Below are 21784 nucleotides of genomic sequence, written 5' to 3' on the forward strand. Positions count from 1 at the left end.
GTCATTTTTCTTGGAGAATGAGCCTTGTTTATATGGGAAGGAGTGGATGTTGAGGCAAATACAACCCCCCCCCCCCCTCCGTTTGCTTATATCCCATCGCATTGGAAACAAACCAAATTAATGACACGAGCCGTATTCGATTATGGTACCTGCAGGAATCACCAATTGAAGTGAATCAATAACGAGGACATAAAGGCGACCCATGGCTAGACGAGAGACGCACACGGCTATTTAAATTTTTAAAAACATTCGTATTAATTAAGCTGAAATTTAAACATACTGAACAGTAATTATCGTTTTTACATGTATTCACGGCATCGTAAAAGCGCAAAGAAAGCGCGCGACATAGACACGTACACAAGATTCAGATGAATAAACCTTAGCGCCGTATACTGATAAAAATATATATACTCTTCTTCACTCGCACAGCACTCGACAGTAGAGATAGCGTATATTGTAAGAAATAAATGTTCTTTGCCATTTAATTGGAAATATTGACTTCAGTTTTATTTTCGTCTTAGCTCATAACATTCAAACTAGACATGCCAAGAAACCGTTTGCTGATAAAGGTATTCTCTCTTTTATTTCTATGATCTTTTCATAAGATATTTTTTTCAACAGAATAAAAATAAGATGGATAATAAGATTTCGCTCATTGCAAAGACACGGTCCAAAGACACGTGGATATAACCGCTGTCCGTTTGACGTCCGTTGCTAGGTGCTTGTCAAGTCCCCGTCAAGCATGCGCCAGCACATGGAAAACGTATCATTCACAATAGTTACACGAAGCGAAAAACACGTTCAACCCGACTACCCAATCACAAGCCTGCACTACCATCTTGCGTGGCAAACACCGCGAATTTAACGACATACAAGAAGTAATCTGGGCACATTTAGAGCAAGCCAGCAGCCATGTTTTGGGGGCTTGCTTTTATAGCGTTGTTCGGTAGCCTGAGCCATGCTTTTTTCATGAGTGGGTCTGACAGTAATGTTTACGGTCGGCACAAAGATAGCTGGGGATTCACTACTGACCACAAGATCTACTCGCATTTAGTTATTCCTCCATGGACTAGACCCTTCAAAATCGGGTACTGCACGAGCTGGGAGTGGAACACGGATAGGAAATACCGGGATCAGAGAATCGCTATCTGCAAAAAGTTCTCCAAAGGTGAGCATACATTCAACACCAACTTCTGCATCAGTTTTAACTTTTATTGAGGTGTTGCCGTCGGACCTCAGGGTGCCCCCATAGAACATTATGAGCAATAATTTGGCTACATTTTAAAACACTTTATAACCTCCTCCAAGGGATGAGCGACTAGCTCTTTATTTCTGCAAATAAGTTGAACTTTGTGGTAGAAAGCTTACACCTCATCTTTGTCGCAGTATTGTAGCTGTAGTTGCTGGTACTATATTTTAGTGCTCACATCTCTGTTTCCACATCCTCTTTGTCGTGTGTTGTAGTGCTCACATCACTGTTTACACATCCTCTCTGTCGTGTGTTGTAGTGCTCACAACTCTGTTTTCACATCCTCTCTGTCGTGTGTTGCGGTGCTCACATCTCATGTTTTACAGGAAAGCACGAGTGTGATTCCGAGTCCGGCTTCTGTGACACCAAGTGTCCCTTTACCAATGGCAGCTACCCGTTCTGGCGCCTGCGCAATGCGGCTGATGTGCCATTCTTGTGGGCGATTTCCACCCTGCAGATGTACGAGACACCTTTCTCAAAGAGACCGCTGACCACTGATCCGCACAAGGGTTACGCCAGTAGCTACTTCGGTCCAGGTGAATATCAGCTAATATACCTGCACTCTAGAGACCGCTTAATATATACACTTTCTTGTCTATATGTGAATATCAACTTTTATGACTTTATTCATGATTCACGCTTAAATGACAGCTTATTATCCGCATTTTTCTTTTTTCTTTTCAATATATGACAGTTATTTTCTCGTGCGAATGTTTTTATTCTATGTACCACCACCAAGTAATCATTTGATGACTTTCCCTTGCTTATAGTGGTGCTTAAACCAGAAATCTTTTTTAAGTAAAGTCTTGGTAAATATGCCTAACTCTCTCGAAAACGTATAAAAGCATAACACATGGCGTTCTTGCGTGTCCAAGCAACCAGCGCAGCTCTGGATAGCGAAATCAGAAAAAGTCGCATCGTTCCCTATATTGCATCTTCAGAAGTTCTACACTCTCGATTTTATCAACCATGGTTAACATGATTAAACCACTAAAAATAAAATGCCAGCAAAAAAATTAATAATAACAGCGGCACATCAAACCCCAATATAAACGCAAGTGTGCTACGCTATATTTTTTTGATGCAGGCTTCACTCCGAGTAATGCATTTGATAACAACGAGGATACCCTGTGGTTATCCAACGGCGCAGCTCCCCCAGGTATGCAGTGGATTGGGTACGAGTTTGATCACCCTGTCTACGTGGGGTCCGTCAGACTGGCGGCCGAGGCGGACAAGCCCGAGCGAGCGCCATCCATGATCTACGTGGAGGCCTCGTGCGAGAAGTACTTCAAAAACTTCGTGACCGCATGGGTGATCAATAACCCAGAAAGGGAAGCCAGCAAGCGGTTTAGCGGTATGTGCCAGCTAGTTCACAAATTATATTTCTTCTGCAGAGTTCAGAAACGTCAAGTTTATAAATCCTTTTTGTTCTGCAGCGTTCAGTAACGCCAAGTTTACAAATCTTCTTTGCTCTGTAGTATTTATTAACACTAAGTTTACAAATCATCTTTGTTTTGTAGTGTCCAGTAACGCCAAGATTACAATTCTTCTTTGTTTTGTAGTGTTTATTAACACTAAGTTTACAAGTCCTCTTTGTTCTACAGTGTTCAGTAACGCCAAGATTACAATTCTTCTTTGTTTTGTAGTGTTTATTAACACTAAGTTTACAAGTCCTCTTTGTTCTACAGTGTTCAGTAACGCCAAGTTTACAACTCTGGGCGCGAGTGGCCGTCTGGGTCCAGTAGGTGTTGGGCGACACTATAGCGGCATGGACCATGAGGGCCAGGTCAGCCTGAGAAAGGGTGTTCAGCTGTGGAAGGTACCGGCCACAGGCACATACAGCATCGAGGCAGCGGGGGCTGCGGGCGGATACGACAAGTTCAGCGTGGGTATGTACATGGTAAAAGAGGAAAAAGGGAGAGAAGGGAAGAAAGAAATAGTAACACAAGGGAAAGAAGGGAAAGGGAGAGATGATTGGAGAAGGGGAACAGAGAGGCGGAAGGGGAACGGAGATATAGTGGGGAAAAAAATAAGGTAGAGGAAGTAAGGAAGCCATAGTGAAACAAAGGAAAAAAGGGAAAGGGAGAGCTGATGGGAGAAGGGGACCACGAGACAGACGGGGAAGCGGAAGGGAGAGAAATTGGGATAAAGGGCCCAAGGGAGGGCAGGAAGGGAGAGATAGTGGAGGGGAGGGAGGGACTGAGGGAGGAAATAGATAGTGTAAGAAAGGAAAGAAGGGTGGGCCACATGCATAGACTTCTATATCTAATGAGTATACTTTATAAGTTCAACATATGATTCTTTTGAGGGTAAAGATAAGGGGAATAGGGTCGAAGCAGCGAAGAGGGAGTAAGAGATCAAGGAATGGATAAGAGTCCATGCTCAAACACAAACTTTCTTTGATTCTTTAGCACAATTGTGCACGACCGCGACAAATCCTTGTCTACCCAAACCAGTCGTAGCTTTCATGTTTTCACTGTCGCGTCATAAGCCATTTGACTGCACACAACAAGGGAATCGAATGGTCGCGGTGGTATGACTGACTACGCGCTATTCCCAGACAAGAAATGGATTTTATTTTTCGGCGGTTCCGCGGCTACCGGTTATAACAGAATTTGTTAGCTGGTGCTAAGACACCAGACAAAATCCGTTTGCTTGTAATATAACTGCATTTTTACTTGTGATAAAGGAGCCAACAGATTTCGGGGACGTGGTGCGCGGGTGAAGGGTAACTTCAAGCTGAAGAAGGGCGAGTTACTGAAGATCTTGGTCGGTCAGGAGGGGACCAACAACCCCATCTCAGGCGGAGCAGGGGGAGGGGGAGGGACATTTATCCTGAAGGAGGACAACACCCCCCTTATTGTCGGTAAGTCTTCTTGACCACTTGGTTTACCTGTGGTAATTTTGCTTTAGCGCTTGCTTTCCCTGTGATAGTAAGTGTTCTTGACCACTTGGTTTCCCTGTGGTAGTAAGTCTCCTTGCGTACCTGGTTTCCTTGTGGTAATTCTGCTATAACGCTTGGTTTCCCTGTGGTAGTAAGTGTTCTTGATCCCTGCTGTCTTGATTACTTGTATTGTTGTTGTGTTTCTCTGGCAATTTTAACTTAGATTGCTTAGTGGCCATGTATAACTCAGTGACCAGCTTTGTATTTACCATCCACGGCCGCGCCTTCGTGGATTAAATCAATACATATAAAAGCAATGCCTTTCATTGTAAATGTTATTATTTGTTGTTAATTAATTTATTTTTGTTTTGTTTTATCAGCCGGTGGCGGCGGTGGTGTTGATAAGTTAAAGGGGGATTCACCTCGTTGCCATGGTAGTATCAACGAAGACGGTAACCCTGGTTACGGCGGCTCTCAGTTCCGCGGAGGCTCTAGTGGAAACGGCGCAGAAGAAGGTGACAACGGCTACTCAGGGGGAGGAGGTGCGGGACTCAACAGCAATGGCCGCAACAACAAAAACTTCGGTGGCTCGAGAGGTACTGGGGGAGAAGGCGGCAAGTCCTTCCTTGCAGGTGATTATTTATTGCTCTTGTGGAACTGATTTATCAGGAAATTCTCCCGCTTTATAAGTATGAATGATGCTATCACACTAATGAGAATCTATATCTTGATAATCAGGTGGTGCTGGCGGTCGCTCCAATCAGAATGACGTCGAAGGCGGCTTTGGCGGCGGCGGAGGGCCAAACGGTGCCGGAGGGGGAGGGGGTGGTGGAGGTGGCTACTCAGGGGGTGCTAGTGGGTCACGCTCTAACTCCTGTGGGGGAGGGGGTGGCTCGTATAATGCAGGTAGTGACAAGTCCCAACAGGCAGGCGCTAATAATGGTGCTGGATATGCGCTCGTCTCTCTAGTAAGCTTTAACTAGACTTTAGGTATTTCCACTTTTATTTTGACCATTTAACTTTTTTTTGACATTTTTTTCTCTTCTTAATTTTTTTTGCTTTTTTTACCTTTTTCATACTCATTTCAGGCTACAGCTAAAACTCATCTTGTACCTTAACACCACCATATGTCATAGTAACCAATGCCGTAATAAAGCCACCGTTTTGTTAACATAATGTTTGTGTTATGCCCAACATCTAAACTATTCACGAATCATTCCTACGCACTGTCACACAATATTCATGTCACAATATGCTATCACTTTTTGCTGTATTGTGATGCATTCTCAAATAATATAATTGATCAATCAATATATTGATGTCACGCTGCTCACATCACATACAACAAAGTATCGTCATGAGGTCACGAAACATATTTCAGTCACGTTCACAACATCGTAATTTTGTCACCATCGCCATCGCCATCGCCATCGCCATCGCCATCGCCATCGCCATCGCCATCGCCATCGCCATCGCCATCGCCATCGCCATCGCCATCGCCATCGCCATCGCCATCGCCATCGCCATCGCCATCGCCATCGCCATCGCCATCGCCATCGCCATCGCCATCGCCATCGCCATCGCCATCGCCATCGCCATCGCCATCGCCATCGCCATCGCCATCGCCATCGCCATCGCCATCGCCATCGCCATCGCCATCGCCATCGCCATCGCCATCGCCATCGCCATCGCCATCGCCATCGCCATCGCCATCGCCATCGCCATCACCATCATCATTCCCATCACCATCACCATCATCATTCCCATCACCATCACTATCGTTCATATCTCCGCACCATAGCCATAATCGTCACAAACACTACCACCATTATTACTAAAACCATCATTTGTATACCCATCTCGATTGTTATCGCAATTTTTACATCAAGCATCATCTCTCATATCATAATCGCTGCCACGTATCATCATCACCATCATAATAACCCTGAAATCATTACCATCACGCTAATCAATACATTAGTTACCATTATTACAAACCTCACCACCATAGTAATTACTAATACAGATCACATCAATGATTTCCGCCGTCGTAGTTTTCGTCCTCGCCACAGCCACAATCACCAAGGCATTCATTAGTTTATTCTACATTCCTCCGTTCACACTACTAATACTACCAGCATCAGGTCACCATCTTTTTTAATCAACACCAGTACTAAATTGTAATGTACTAACATTACCATCATCATTATCGTTACCACAAACCATAGCTATCGTTATCATTGTCGCCATTATCACAATCTCCAGAAATTCCGCAACCAAACAGCTGGTTTACGTGTTTTCCCGTCAATATATTGACATAACCCCACCACCACAAACAGTAGAACAATTTGCCATCACATCATTCACTCGCCTAATACCATCATTTAATGTCATGATTTCCATTCTACTATCGTAGATCATATAATCATGAGCTTGCCGTGGCATGTGTAAATGTTAGGCGCTTGAAGTAGTTCAAAATGGCCACGAATGGCGATGACTAAGAGGGGTTAGAACAGAACCAGAGAGAAATAAAAATGATATTGTCAAGAATGTCTTAATTGTTTTGATATACAATTCGCACTTTACCTTACTCGCCTGATTGTTCAACAAATCCCAGACAACTTGATAGCACTAATTTAAATATTGCTTCAATTTTAAGTGCCAAAAAATATTTATATATTGCCAAACAGCAATTGAAATAATTTTCTGATAAGCAATAAATAATAATGACAAATTTTACCCCGCCATGATTGATTCTAATTTGCACTAAGGGATGGTAATTAGGGGGGAGGGCTGCAATGTTTGGGGAAGGGTTGCAATTTTTTTGATCGTCGATTTAGGGGAGGGCTTCAATTTTTAAACAAGGTTTAGGGGATGCCCTTATTTCTTAAACATTTTCTTATTCTTGACGAAGTGCACAGTCTACGTTTTTTGCACATCACGGCACCGTAACAAGAGTGCCTATACTATCATAAATTTTCTTTGGTCCTCTTGAGAGAACGTGCCGTGCGTAAAGAGTATCTCATGACTACACAATAACTTTAATAGATTAACAAAGACGACCGAAAATTTACATGAACGAAGTTAATGGATAAAGATAGGAGAGAAATCCCACCGACACCCTTTAACATACGCAATCTAAGTAGCACAGGAAATATTTCACAGCGAACTGTAAAAAAGGAGAAAGGAAGATAAAAAAAACGCGCCGCTGGAGGTCGAGAACCAGGCGGCGGTTGCACAGCGCGTCGTTTGTAAGGTCATAAGCGTCTGTAAGGTCATAAGCGTCTGTAAGGTCATAAGCGTCTGTAAGGTCATAAGCGTTTGTAAGGTCATAAGCGACTGTAAGGTCATAAGCGTCTGTAAAGTCATAAACGTCTGTAAGGTCATAAGCGTCTGTAAGGTCATAAGCGCGTAGTGACATAGCATGTCGTCTGTAAGGTCATAAGCGTTTGTAAGGTCATAAGCGTCTGTAAAGTCATAAGCGTCTGTAAAGTCATAAGCGTCTGTAAGGTCATAAGCGCGTAGGGACATAGCACGTCGTTTGTAAGGTCATAAGCGCGTAGGGACATAGCACGTCGTTTGTAAGGTCATAAGCGTCTGTAAGGTCATAAGCGTTTGTAAGGTCATAAGCGTTTGTAAGGTCATAAGCGTCTGAAAGGTCACAAGCGTCTGTAAGGTCATAAGCGCGTAGGGACATAGCACGTCGTTTGTAAGGTCATAAGCGCGTAGGGACAAAGCTCGCTGGAGGAGCGCCACCAAGGCAAATACAACCTATTGAGGTAGGAATACATGATTTATTTGGCACTTACAAACATTAGCACTTTTAAAATTGTCCTATATCCCGTGTGCCATGGCATCTAAAGCAAGTAAACACTGTAAACCAAAAGATCTATGGTATTGTAAGTAAACTATCCGTGCTTGACCATTTTCTCCGCTAACACGTGAATCTTATCTGCATCCAAAGACATCTCGCATCTATAGATGACCTTCAACTCTCCCTTCCCGCCATTTCTTGGGATCGTACACGCCGCGGGCATTTTTCCCCCTGAGGGGGAAGGTAGGTAGCTCCTGAAAACCTGATCTTGACATGATCGCACCAGGGTGTCGTAGCTAGACGCCCTCTCGTTGTTCAGGGTGATGTCCTTGATGTTGATGGTGTCACCATGGCCACACGAGGGTCTGACGTCACCAGACGATGAAGTAACTGAAATCCATCAAGGTCACGATGTTATTTCGCTTCAAACAATGGCACTGTATTTATACTTCATGTTACAAAACTGCAAGTATTTACTTTTTTGCATCGTATACTTTTTTTATTCTATACAAAGACGGTTGTCTTTGTAATCTTTGTTTATCGAGAGTAGCATATTTAACCGAATATACAGTTTTCTAACATATGGCCCTCGGTTAGTAAGCACTGTCACTGGGGGTGGTCAGTGCCAGAGCTGTGTTGACAACTAAATGGTTTCTTCTCGCCTTTTGAGGACACCGGGTTCCAGCGTGCCAGCGCGAGCTATCAGTGTGGAGTTGCGTTACATTTTCTTCCCTGTATTAAGGTCACGCGTGTGACGTATCTATGAGATCATCCCTGTACTAAGCTCACGTGTGTGACATACCTGTGATATCTTCCTTGTACTGAGGTCACGCGTGTGTCATACCTGTGAGATCTTCCTTGTACTAAGCTCACACGTGTGACATACCTGTGATATCTTCCTTGTACTGAGGTCACGCGTGTGACATGCCTGTGAGATCATCCCTGTACTGAGGTCACGCGTGTGACATACCTGTGAGATCTTCCCTGTACTAAGGTCACGCGTGTGACATACCTGTGAGATCTTCCTTGTACTAAGGTCACGCGTGTGACATACCTGTGAGATCTTCCCTGTACTGAGGTCACGCGTGTGACATACCTGTGAGATCTTCCCTGTACTGAGGTTACGCGTGTGACATACCTGTGAGATCATCCCTGTACTAAGGTCACGCGTGTGACATACCTGTGAGATCATCCCTGTACTGAGGTCACGCGTGTGACATACCTGTGAGATCATCCCTGTACTAAGGTCACGCGTGTGACATACCTGTGATATCTTCCCTGTACTAAGGTCACGCGTGTGACATGCCTGTGAGATCTTCCTTGTACTGAGGTCACGCGTGTGACATACCTGTGAGATCATCCCTGTACTGAGGTCACGCGTGTGACATACCTGTGAGATCATCCCTGTACTAAGGTCACGCGTGTGACATACCTGTGATATCTTCCCTGTACTAAGGTCACGCGTGTGACATGCCTGTGAGATCTTCCTTGTACTGAGGTCACGCGTGTGACATACCTGTGAGATCTTCCCTGTACTAAGGTCACGTGCGTAGCGAGACATGTCAATCAAGGATTGCGTGACATACAAAAGAGCTCTTCCCTATACTAAGGTCATGTGCGTAGTGCGACATGTCAATCAAGGATTGTGTGACAAGTATTGCGTGACATACATGTAAGATCTTTCCTGTACTAAGTTGACGCGCGAAGCGAGACATGTCAATCAAGGATGACGTGACAAGTATTGCGTGACACACCTGTGAGATTCTGTCTGTACTAAGGCCACGTGCGTAGCGAGACATGTCAATCAAGGATTGCGTGACATACCTGTGAGATCCTCTCTGTACTTGTGAGTCCCTGAAAAACACCAGAAGACCACCACGACCATCTCATCATCCGGGATAGCAGATCCCGCAAGTGCAATCTGGCATCCCGCAGGATGCGTCCCCTTAGGTGCTCGTATTGTACTCTCACACTCCCTTTGAGCCTTAGCCTCGATTCCAGGATAGCGCTTGTTGGCAGCTATGGTCTTGCCGTGCTTTGATAGAGTAATACCGCTGACCTGTATGTGCGGCTTGTCGAGCATCTCGCATTTGAGATCGACAGGTGTACCCCATGATGACGCTGAGGAAAAATAGTAAAAGTAAAAATGAATAGTAACAGTAAGGATAAATAAGGGATAAATAGTAAAGATAACGATAAATAAGGAATGAATAAGTTAGTAAGTAAGTAAAGATACTGATAGATAAAGAACAGATGATAATGGCGAGGAAAAAAGGGAAAAGAAGTAAAGATAAGGATTAATAAGGGACAAATAATAAAGACGACGATAAATAATGGACAAGGAGTTAAGTCGAAGGATAAATAAGGGATAAATAAATAAAAATAATAAATGGCATAGATGATAAAAACGGAATAAACACAAACATAGTGCAGTTTTATAGAACTCTAGGTATTTTATATCAAAATTGATGGGATGCATTTTTGGTTTGGGTTTCTATTTTATTTTACCAAATAACATCTAATTTCTGAAAGCTTTCTTCAATAAACATAATGTTATAATAACCAAACATTTCATTATTATTTTCATAGGCAACCTCTAAGGGAAGAAACTTGTTAATGTGTCAAATTGAATTGCATGAATTATTATTTAATCAAGGCAAAGAGTGAATATAAAAACCGAGATGATTTAACTTAAAACGAACAATATACTCTAGGTTCTCGTTCGAAGATAAAAGATACCACACCTGCTAGATCGATTTGGTGTTTTTCGCCTTTTACATGTACCAACTTTATATAATAATGTTTGTTTAGGGAAGACTGGAAACAGAAATATAAGAATGATTTGATCGCAATTTTCCAGATCCAGTAAGTTATAAGCTTGCTTACAGAGCCTAAGCAGCGCAAACTTTGAAATCACAAGCTCAACCAAAAAGAGCTTTAGGAGGTATATAGCTATAGAGGTATAGATGAGGAGACAAGAAGTCCTCTTTACAATCCGTTAACAGTATTCATTATCCGTCTTAGAAACTCATAACAGTTAAGCAAAGTCCCCTTTGAAACTCAGTAAAGTACTCTTTGAAACTCAGTAAAGTACTCTTTGAAACTCAGTAAAGTACTCTTTGAAACTCAGTAAAGTACTCTTTGAAACTCAGTAAAGTACTCTTTGAAACTCAGTAAAGTACTCTTTGAAACTCAGTAACAGGTAGTTAAATCATCAACACGAGCAAACGTGATTATGATCTTACCCCCTCGACTAGAGAGGCCCATTTTGCCTCTTAATTTTTATGTACTAAAGGGTGAACGGAATACTATTAAGTTACTCGCAGTCAGGCGATGGCACTCTTACCGATGGTGATCTTGAATTTATCAGCGCTTGTACCGCAAGAGAGAAAAACAACGAACAAGCAAAGGATAAGCTCAGCCATCCCGAAATGAGCCAAGATGAATGAATTGATCACAAATCATGGAGAACCAAATAACTGTTAGAACATGCGCAGGACTCTTTGTCCCGTCCGTGTGGCAATTATAGCCTAAGTGGTGGGTTCGCAAGCGTCCCATTATTTGTGCAATTTATCGCTTTTATTTGCCTTTCTTGTTTTGACGCTGTTTCTAGGCGAGCAACACAGGGGTAAATTAGCGTTCTGGTGGTTGTTATGGTAACCGCGGGTGCCATGGGGAATTTCGCTGGAACAAAAAATGAACGGTTATTCAAACTTTCTCGGTATAAATTAAGTCCTTTCCTATACAGCAGCTAAGAATAAAGATAAATGTAAAATCTGGGTACACGAATATTATTATAGCTAAAGTAACAACGACAAGAGAATATAAAATATAAAACAAATGTTTATTTTCGGAAATAAACGCCGCATCTTCGGGTTATATTATTTTATTATATTAGGTGGGGAAGGGAGTACTACACCTCATCTTTTTGTCTACTTACAGAAAATTGTCACAAAGTCGTTGGAGTCCTTGGAGTAGATTCATATTGGCCAGCACTGAAATGGTTAGCAATCACGTCACATCTCCGCAAGCATTGACCAATAAAAAGCACCAAATGTTATTCCACTAGTTTGAGTGATGGAAGCCAGGAAGCGGTTTAGCAGTTGGTCATTGTTGACAAGAGTTCGCAAAATAAGTTGAAAATGGCAGTAATTCGAAAAGAGGTCAAGGTTAAACTGTCGTGCCAACGGAAAGGTCAAGTAAAAATGAGAAATCTAAATGAGGAGAACACTTTTACAAATAAAAGAAATCATTCATGTTCGGGATAAATATAATTCCTAATTTACACTTGTTTCGTTTGAAAGATTTAGTATTGTGTTAAGTTCATTTTGATCAACAAAAAAGTATTTTGATAACGTTATGTTAATCAGGTAATCTGTCAAGTCTTTGTGCTTTTTGGTGCTTTGATTGGTGATATAGAAACAGGGCACCGGTTGATAGCAGAGGTTAGTTTAAGCTTCTGATTGGACAACCCTGAGTGATGATAAATCAAGGTTTCTATGTAACAGAGAGACGCATAGTAATGACTCCCGAGATTTTTTTTTCTTTCTTTCTAACTTTTCAGAAAAGGTTATAGGCACCGAATTATTTTTTCTCCAGATATATCTACACAACATTTGAGAAGAAACTTCAAAAGCGTAGTCAAACTTTCTCGCCAAATTGCTTAAAATTCCTTTTTTTATAGATGCTCTGGCTAGTTAGACGATCAGGGCAAGAGGATAATACAATGCGGAAATTCTAAAAAACAAAATAATATAAAACATTATATAAAATAACAAAAAATTTTATTTATAATAAAAAAAGAAGAAAATGAAGAGGTTACAATGAAATGCAATATAGATGTTACGATGTTACGATGTTACGATGCAGGCCTGTACATTTGAAAAAGATGTTACGATGTTACGATGTAGGCCTGTACATGTGAAGAAGATGTTACGATGTTACGATGTAGGCCTGTACATGTGAAGAAGATGTTACGATGTTACGATGCAGGGTGTACATTTGAAAAAGATGTTACGATGTTACGATGCAGGCCTGTACATGTGAAGAAGATGTTACGATGTTACGATGCAGGCCTGTACATGTGAAAAAGATGTTACGATGTTATGATGTAGGCCTGTACATGTGAAGAAGATGTTACGATGTTACGATGCAGGCCTGTACATGTGAAGAAGATGTTACGATGTTACGATGCAGGCCTGTACATTTGAAAAAGATGTTACGATGTTACGATGCAGGCCTGTACATGTGAAAAAAGATGTTACGATGTTATGATGTAGGCCTGTACATGTGAAGAAGATGTTACGATGTTACGATGTAGGCCTGTACATGTGAAGAAGATGTTACGATGTTACGATGCAGGCCTGTACATGTGAAAAAGATGTTACGATGTTACGATGCAGGCCTGTACATGTGAAAAAGATGTTACGATGTTACGATGTAGGCCTGTACATGTGAAGAAGATGTTACGATGTTACGATGTAGGCCTGTACATGTGAAGAAGATGTTACGATGTTACGATGCAGGCCTGTACATGTGAAAAAGATGTTACGATGTTACGATGCAGGCCTGTACATATGAAGATGTTACGATGTAGGCATGTACATATTATTTGGGGATGATGCACAGTGCTATGTATTTAGACTTGCTCCGTGGAACGCTCCATTCTCGATGGGACATAAAATGTTCAAAACAAATAAGCAGGATGTCACGTGACCTTATTGTGGATCGATTTTTAGTAGGCGGCAAGCCAGTTTTGCAGTTTCGGTATCCCTATGTACACAGGGCTTCCAATTGTGGATCGATTGTTACAATACGGTATGTTAGCTTTGAAATGTCAGGGATACCTGTGCTCTGAGAGTTCCTATTTAGGGACGCCACTATAGGGTTTATCTGTCAGTCTTTAGGGTCTAAACCATATGAGACTCCTAGAATAACACTATTCGCAACACCAATGTTCTCATTGAAGTTGGGTTATTTTGATTATTTGTGATCATCCAAATTTTAAGCTTTCAACGTCTGCTAGTGGACTCAGTTTTAAAAAATAAAAAAACAAGTCATGGAAAGCTTTTAGGGAGAAGCGGCCCGACACAACGCTGCGATTAGTATACGGTCAGCTCTCATAAACTTGCTTGTCCAAGTTTTTTAGCATCCAGCTTCAAAATGCTGTAAGAACGTTCTTATCTAAAATAGCCGCGAAGTCAAAATGTTAGATTCGTCATTCGACGAATTCTTGTACAGAGAAAATAAACACTGACACAATTAAATCGATCCAAAAACATGTTATTTTCGCCGTCTATTGTAATATTACACCACTCTTTCGAAACAAACCGTATCCTAGCAGGCGATAAAGGCCATGTGAAATGATATTTAATTTTTAATGGGTCAAATCGATTATATTCTATTATTGATATTTTTCATGTCATCTATTATTAATTCTTAATTATCATGTTTATTTAATAATTACAAATTGGCGGGTAAAGTGACAGATATCAAGTGCTATTACGTCAGCTGTCACTCATGTCTTTGTTGGGCCAATCGGAGTACGTTCTGTCACACTATCCAATCAATGCAGTCCTTGTCAAGTGCTAACGCTTAAATGAAGTCTTTAAACAAGCAGGATGATTCATAATCTGATCGAGCTCAGATAAGAACTGTTGCAAGTAAAAATGGTAAGTAATTAGCGATATAACAATAAGATATACCGGGTATTCTAGACCCTCGACAATATCATCAACAAGCAAATTATGATTCTTCTGCAAAATTCATCATTGTATATCGTGAGCTTTATATTTAGTTCGGTTTTATAATTGCAAGCTAACTATCAATAATAATGATAATTAAAGAACTGCATCTTCCTTTAAGTAAAATGATTAATCCGAATGATAACTAGATCTTAGACTGGGGAATATCTTACAATAATTTAGAAAATCATATAATTATATTCCCTCCCCGATAACTTTTATTTGACTATAATTTTAAGGTTAAGAGAATGCGTTCCCCTCCCCCGTCAATGTTGAACTTAAAAACGATGACGTCAACTTTTGACGTCTAAAATTGCTAATCATAAACGGCGTTTCCGGCAAATCTAGAACAGCAATTCCCTATTTTAACTTTCTACCCGCACGGACGTGAACTTTTTACGATACTCGTAATGGCGCGATTCGCCCTCGGTCCGCGAGCGCTAAAATCCTGGGTGGGCGCTGTCGTAGACTCTTCGCCGTAAATCTTACAATAAAGATACTTTATCTCTTGCTTTATTTTTTTTCTCGATTTTCAAAGATTATGTTCTCTTTTGTTATGATTCTTGGTTGGTTGCCGCAATAAAAATGCTTTATCTCTTATTATCATTTCTGCTTGATTTTCCGGATCACTTCACATATCTGGAACACGTAGGACGATATCATCGTCCTACGTTATATCGTCCTACGATTTACGTTATCGTAGACGATGTTCGTTTATCGTCTACGATTTACCATCGTGGACGATTTACGTCACGATTTACGTTTACGATTTTCGTTACGATTTACGACTACGATTTACATTTGAATCATGAATGTTGGACCACCTTTCACGGAAAAACAGCTGAGCATCCCATCTCAAAATGTTACCGTTTTATTTCAAGATCATACCGAGGAAGAAAGTTATATCTCATGCGTTTCTCTATGCGGGATCTATGAGGGATCACATTCGCAAAGGCGCGACGTTGAAGACTATCACAAGCCAAAAAAGTATTTTTGCAACAAAAATGACTAATGAATGGCCTTCAAAATTCCTTTTTCTCAAGCAAATTACACGAGGGCAGATACGAAAATAAAATCTAAATAGAATTCAAATACTCTCGCTGTAGTTTAATTTTAATGTAGCTGAAAATAGAACAGTCTTCTTTTTATCTTTATTTATAAAGGTATCATTCTTACCTTAAAAAGAAAGTCGATTCTTATTAGATGAATCTTTTATAGTGTAAAATTAAAGAATCTGCTTTCTTTTCGAGGTAAAAATGATACCTTTTAAAATATAGAGAAAAATACTGTTTCATTATCAGCTACAATTAATCCACGCAATAATTTCCGAATGGGCCCCCTCATTCATTGTCTGTTTTTTTTTTCGAAATTCCAGCAGCTTGAATGGAAATATTTTTTGGGATGAGTACCATGTGTATCACTTCATTTTCTTTCACCGCAATATGGGGCGAAAAACGGCCAAAACAAAGACACAGAACCTGAACAGCTTCCCTATAACGTTCCCCGAACAGATAAATAGTAAACGTAGATGCTATCGAAACTATACCTCCCGGAAATCCCGAGTGATTTTGAATCGTAAACGTAAATCGTAACGTAAATCGTAAATGTAAATCGTAACGTAAATCGTCCACTATATTAAATCGTAGACGATAAACAAACGTCGTCTACAATAACGTAAATCGTAGGACGATATAACGTAGGACGATGATATCGTCCTACGTGTTCCAGATAGGTGAAGTGATCCGATTTTCCTAGATTCTAGTCCCTTTTGCTGCGGTTCTTCTTTCCCTGGCGCCTTACTGTCACGCAGATGCCTCCATCCCACTTGGCAAAGGCCTCGGAGTGTACAGCACGGATCTCTTCTCAAGTAACCTCCCTGAAGATGGCACCACTGTCTTAGACCTCGACCCTGCGTGCATCAAAGAAAACCCCATCGACAAGGATCAGTATAATGATCAATATTACTCGTCCACCAAACAGGTGAGCCGCCATCAGTATAATGATCGATATTACTCGTCCACCAAACAGGTGAGCCTCTATTAGTATAATGATCGATATTAGTCGTCCACCAAACAGGTGAGCCGCTATCAGTATAATGATGGATATCACTCGTCCACCAAACAGGTGAGCCGCTATCAGTATAATGATCGATATTACTCGTCCACCAAACAGGTGAGCCGTTATCAGTATAATGATCCATATTACTCGTCCACCAAACAGGTGAGCCGCTATCAGTATAATGATCGATATTACTCGTCCACCAAACAGGTGAGCCGCAATCAGTATAATGATCGATATTACTCGTCCACCAAACAGGTGAGCCGCTATCAGTATAATGATCGATATTACTCGTCCACCAAACAGGTGAGCCGCTATCAGTATAATGATCGATATTACTCGTCCACCAAACAGGTGAGCCGCTATGAGTATAATGATCGATATTACTCGTCCACCAAACAGGTGAGCCGCTATCAGTATAATGATCGATATTACTCGTCCACCAAACAGGTGAGCCGCTATCAGTATAATGATCGATATTACTCGTCCACCAAACAGGTGAGCCGCTATCAGTATAATGATCGATATTACTCGTCCACCAAACAGGTGAGCCGCTATCAGTATAATGATCGATATTACTCGTCCACCAAACAGGTGAGCCGCTATCAGTATAATGATCGATATTACTCGTCCACCAAACAGGTGAGCCGCTATCAGTATAATGATCGATATTACTCGTCCACCAGTAGCAGTACCTACATTACATACATACATACATAAACTTCATTTTATCCCGAATTGAGGGCTTTGCCACTTAATCCAGTGGGTTCCATCCAAGCTCAGATCAACTTTTTTTAAATTTGTATAAACCTGGTTTTCTACATTGTGACTCCCATATCCAGGATAAGGACGTTAAACCGGAGGTCCCACACTTCATAACCGTATTGGGGGACTTTACTGGCAATGTTACACATTCATGATTGCGTTGAACAGCCTGTATTTACACATTGACGAGTAGAGTCTGTTACATGTGGAGCGCATTTGACCATGTCTCGCGATGTTACGCTGTGCGCCATACAAATATATAGATAGCATCTGTTTTTTAACTTTTGTTCAGGTCTACGAGGACCTGGGCGGCGCCATGGGCTTGGAATATGACCTACTGGCAGACTACACCTTGAAGAAGTCCCTGGGGGCCCTTACAGGCATCGACTCCAGTAAACCGGTTACAGGCTACGCCATTACCCTGGGCTATCACACCAAGGATCGCTCTATCTCAAGCGAGTGCTTGGTTGAGCCAAAGTTCACGGCGGACCTACTAGGGAGATTCAAAGCCTTGCCGTCGACGGTCCCCAAGCCGTACAAATCAGTTTCCTGGACCGAGTACGAGGACTTTGTCAAGAGGTTCGGCACACACGTGGTAACGTCGGCACTTCTTGGCTCGTTCATTTGTCAGTACGCATTCGCAAGGGGCGACAAAAGGTACAGCATGGATGATCTAAAGGTGAAGGCTTGCGCATTGTTTTCCAAGGACCCGGATGGTATCCCTGCATGCCGGAGGGTCACGGAGGACCAGCTTGGCAAGGTGAATGGTATGGAGATGAATAGCAAGACCGTGATCCGCGGAGGAACTGTCGACACGCGCAGCAAACTCTTGTTCAGCCGAACCAAGGAACTCTTAGAAACGTTCAAGTCAGAAGCAAAGAACTCCACGTCTCCCATTTCTTATATCCTCTCCCCCTTATGGCGATTGCTAAAGATGAAGTTTCATGGCACTAAACATTACGCCAAGGCCAAAAACCTGGAAGAATTCTACAAAGGAATGCTTAACTTTGGCTGTCCTTACAAGGAAATTGGCGGGAAAGAGATGCAGGTGTTCGAGAAGACTCCGCAAAGCCCCGACAGTAACCCGACGTACCAATGCAAGCTAAGACAGCAAGGGTGCCTCGCGGACAAAGACTGCCACTATGTTCCTCTACTCTCCTGCTCTTGTAATGGTCCCACGTGCATCGAGCACAAGACAGTGGAGCGTGGAGACGGCACGGTCAGGAAGGAGCCGTACGCGTGGCATAACAAGAGGGATGAGGCGAGGGGATGTAGCTACTCCATGTTCCTGCCAGGCTGCGCGTGCAAGACCAAGGCTGGGTTTGACGTCATCTGGTACAACAACAAGAAACACGACTACGCGTAACTGGGATTTTTGTACGTGACCTCGTGTGCGTGACCTTCTTAACGTGACATCGTGTTGTGACCTCATTTTCTGACCTTTTGTACGTGACAGCGTGTCGTGACTTCATCTTCGAGACTTTTGTATGTGACAGCGTGTCGTGACCTCATCTTCTAGCCTTTTGTACGTGACCTCATCTTCTAGCCTTTTGTACGTGACATCGTGTTGTGACCTCTTTTCCTGACCTTTTGTACGTGACAGCGTGTCGTGACCTCATCTTCTAGCCTTTTGTACGTGACATCGTGTTGTGACCTCTTTTCCTGACCTTTTGTACGTGACAGCGTGTCGTGACCTCATCTTCTGGCCTTTTGTACGTGAAAGCGTGTCGTGACCTCGTCTTCTGGCCTTTTGTACGTGAAAGCGTGTCGTGACCTCATCTTCTAGCCTTTTGTACGCGAAAGCGTGTCGTGACCTCGTCTTCTGGCCTTTTGTACGTGAAAGCGTGTCGTGACCTCATCTTCTGGCCTTTTGTACGTGAAAGCGTGTCGTGACCTCATCTTCTAGCCTTTTGTACGTGAAATCGTAAACATAATGCACGTGAATTTTCGTACGTGGAGTTTTGTACGTGACTTTTTGATCATGGGTTTTTGTACGTGGCCTAATCACGTGACCTTATGTATGTGACTTTGTCTACGTTATCTTATGCCCAACACTGTTTATGTATGGTTTTATGATATTTCAGGCTGTGATGTATTATAAATATGTGTCTTATGTAAAGTATTAAAATTCAGACTGTGGAAGGTGGAGTCATTGCGAGCCAGTGGGCTGGAGATAGTAAAACAGGATAAAGTGCGCTAGTCATTCGAGCCAGTGGGCTGGAGATAGTAAAACAGGATAAAGTGCGCCAGTCATTCGAGCCAGTGGGCTGGAGATAGTAAAACAGGATAAAGTGCGCTAGTCATTGCGAGCCAGTGGGCTGGAGATAGTAAAACAGGATAAAGTGCGCTAGTCATTGCGAGCCAATGACTAGCGCACGACCGTTAAGCGGTTGCACGATATGACGGTAATTGTCAGACAAGACAGACAAGCTGTAGACTAACTAGGTGGACTGACTAGAAAGACTACAGACAAGCTGTAGACTAACTAGGTGGTCTGACTAGAAAGACTACAGACAAGTTGTAGAATAACTAGGTGGTCTGACTAGAAAGACTACAGACAAGCTGTAGACTAACTAGGTGGTCTAACTAGAAAGACTACAGACAAGCTGTAGAATAACTAGGTGGTCTGACTAGAAAGACTACATACAAGCTGTAGGATAACCACATGGTATGACTATAAAGACTACAGACAAGCTGTAGAATAACTAGGTGGTCTGACTAGAAAGACTACAGACAAGCTATAGACTAACTAGGTGGTCTGACTAGAAAGACTACAGACAAGCTGTAGAATAACTAGGTGGTCTGACTAGAAAGACTACAGACAAGCTATAGACTAACTAGGTGGTCTGACTAGAAAGACTACAGACAAGCTGTAGAATAACTAGGTGGTCTGACTAGAAAGACTACAGACAAGCTATAGACTAACTAGGTGGTCTGACTAGAAAGACTACAGACAAGCTGTAGACTAACTAGGTGGTCTGACTAGAAAGACTACAGACAAGCTGTAGAATAACTATGTGGTCTGACTAGAAAGACTACAGACAAGCTATAGACTAACTAGGTGGTATGACTAGAAAGACTACAGACAAGCTATAGAATAACTAGGTGGTCCGACTAGAAAGACTACAGACAAGCTGTAGAATAACTATGTGGTCTGACTAGAAAGACTACAGACAAGCTATAGACTAACTAGGTGGTATGACTAGAAAGACTACAGACAAGCTGTAGAATAACTAGGTGGTCTGACTAGAAAGACTACAGACAAGCTGTAGAATAACTATGTGGTCTGACTAGAAAGACTACAGACAAGCTGTGGACTAACAAGGTGGTATGACTAGAAAGACTACAGACAAGCTGTAGACTAACTAGGTGGTCTGACTAGAAAGACTACAGACAAGCTGTAGAATAACTATGTGGTATGGCTAAACAAACTACAGACAAGCTGTAGAATAATTACCTTATTAAACTTAATTATCGCGTCACTTTAATTTCGCGAATTTCGCGATTTTACAAGATTTGCGAAAATAAAGTGACGCGAAAATTAGTACACAAGAAGCCTTTGGGGGAATATAAGCCGTTCAATCTTTATGGAAACACCTTGTTTATTTAGTCATCTAATGTACATATAGTACGGTAAGGGTTGAGTTGGACTTATGCATAGATTGTTATGAAACTAAGTTTAGCCCACACATCTTTTTGTTATAAATTGTTTCAGTTTGATGATAACAGCACATTTTAAAGCCGCATTGTCACCAGTTTACTTCTGGTCGATAACATAACAATATCCGATAATTTTTAACGGAAAATGCGAAAAATATTTCAAAATATTAAAAGCAGTGTGTTTATTAGAAGTTTCTTTGAGGATGTGATTGATAATTTAGAGCGATTTTAATAGATTATTTTGTATTTTAACGGCTGAGGTTTCCGTCGGACCTCCGGAAGTAAACTGGTGACAATGCGGCTTTAATCCCACGTGACAGACTCGTGGTAAGGGGGGTTCTTCAGCGAACCGTTATACCGGAAAAAAATCAGCGTTGCTAGGCAACAGTGAGCCAATCGAGAACTCTTGGTCTAAATCCGTTACGTTTCCAGCTGAGAAGAAAGATCAAGTATCAATGTGGGATCAAGTGATCAATTAGATATGAAATCCAATCAAAGCAGACAGAAGTCTGCGGCCTGGGTGTCAATAGCGTATAAATGATGTATTAATAAGGGATCAATAAGTTATAAATAATGTATTGATAGGGTATCAATAGGTTATTAGTGATGTG

At 41.8% G+C, this 21784-nt stretch overlaps 3 protein-coding genes across 3 annotated transcripts; 2 read left to right on the top strand and 1 right to left on the bottom strand.

Annotated features, from left to right (window-relative positions):
- Window positions 1-875: 875 nt before the first annotated feature.
- On the top strand, window positions 876-5304 carry LOC5511406 (uncharacterized PE-PGRS family protein PE_PGRS3). The gene is made up of 7 exons (XM_032380754.2): window positions 876-1168; window positions 1576-1785; window positions 2337-2603; window positions 2938-3138; window positions 3939-4115; window positions 4514-4765; window positions 4872-5304. The coding sequence occupies exons 1-7, from the start codon at window positions 913-915 to the stop codon at window positions 5114-5116; spliced, it is 1608 nt and encodes a 535-aa protein (XP_032236645.1). The 5' UTR covers window positions 876-912; the 3' UTR covers window positions 5117-5304.
- Window positions 5305-7907: 2603 nt separating this feature from the next.
- Window positions 7908-12238, bottom strand: LOC116617784. Its single transcript, XM_032380764.2, has 4 exons — window positions 11888-12238; window positions 11294-11631; window positions 9772-10068; window positions 7908-8337 (listed from the first exon to the last, which is right to left on the bottom strand). The coding sequence occupies exons 2-4, from the start codon at window positions 11370-11372 to the stop codon at window positions 8042-8044; spliced, it is 672 nt and encodes a 223-aa protein (XP_032236655.1). The 5' UTR covers window positions 11373-11631; window positions 11888-12238; the 3' UTR covers window positions 7908-8041.
- Window positions 12090-20043, top strand: LOC5511410 (DELTA-alicitoxin-Pse2b). Its single transcript, XM_032380734.2, has 4 exons — window positions 12090-12146; window positions 12318-12392; window positions 16446-16670; window positions 17806-20043. Exons 1-4 carry the CDS (start codon window positions 12090-12092, stop codon window positions 18877-18879), a joined length of 1431 nt encoding a protein of 476 aa, XP_032236625.2. The 3' UTR covers window positions 18880-20043.
- The last annotated feature ends 1741 nt before the right edge of the window (window positions 20044-21784 follow it).

Source organism: Nematostella vectensis, chromosome 11 (assembly GCF_932526225.1).
Source record: "Nematostella vectensis chromosome 11, jaNemVect1.1, whole genome shotgun sequence".
Taxonomy (NCBI): Eukaryota; Metazoa; Cnidaria; class Anthozoa; order Actiniaria; family Edwardsiidae; genus Nematostella; species Nematostella vectensis.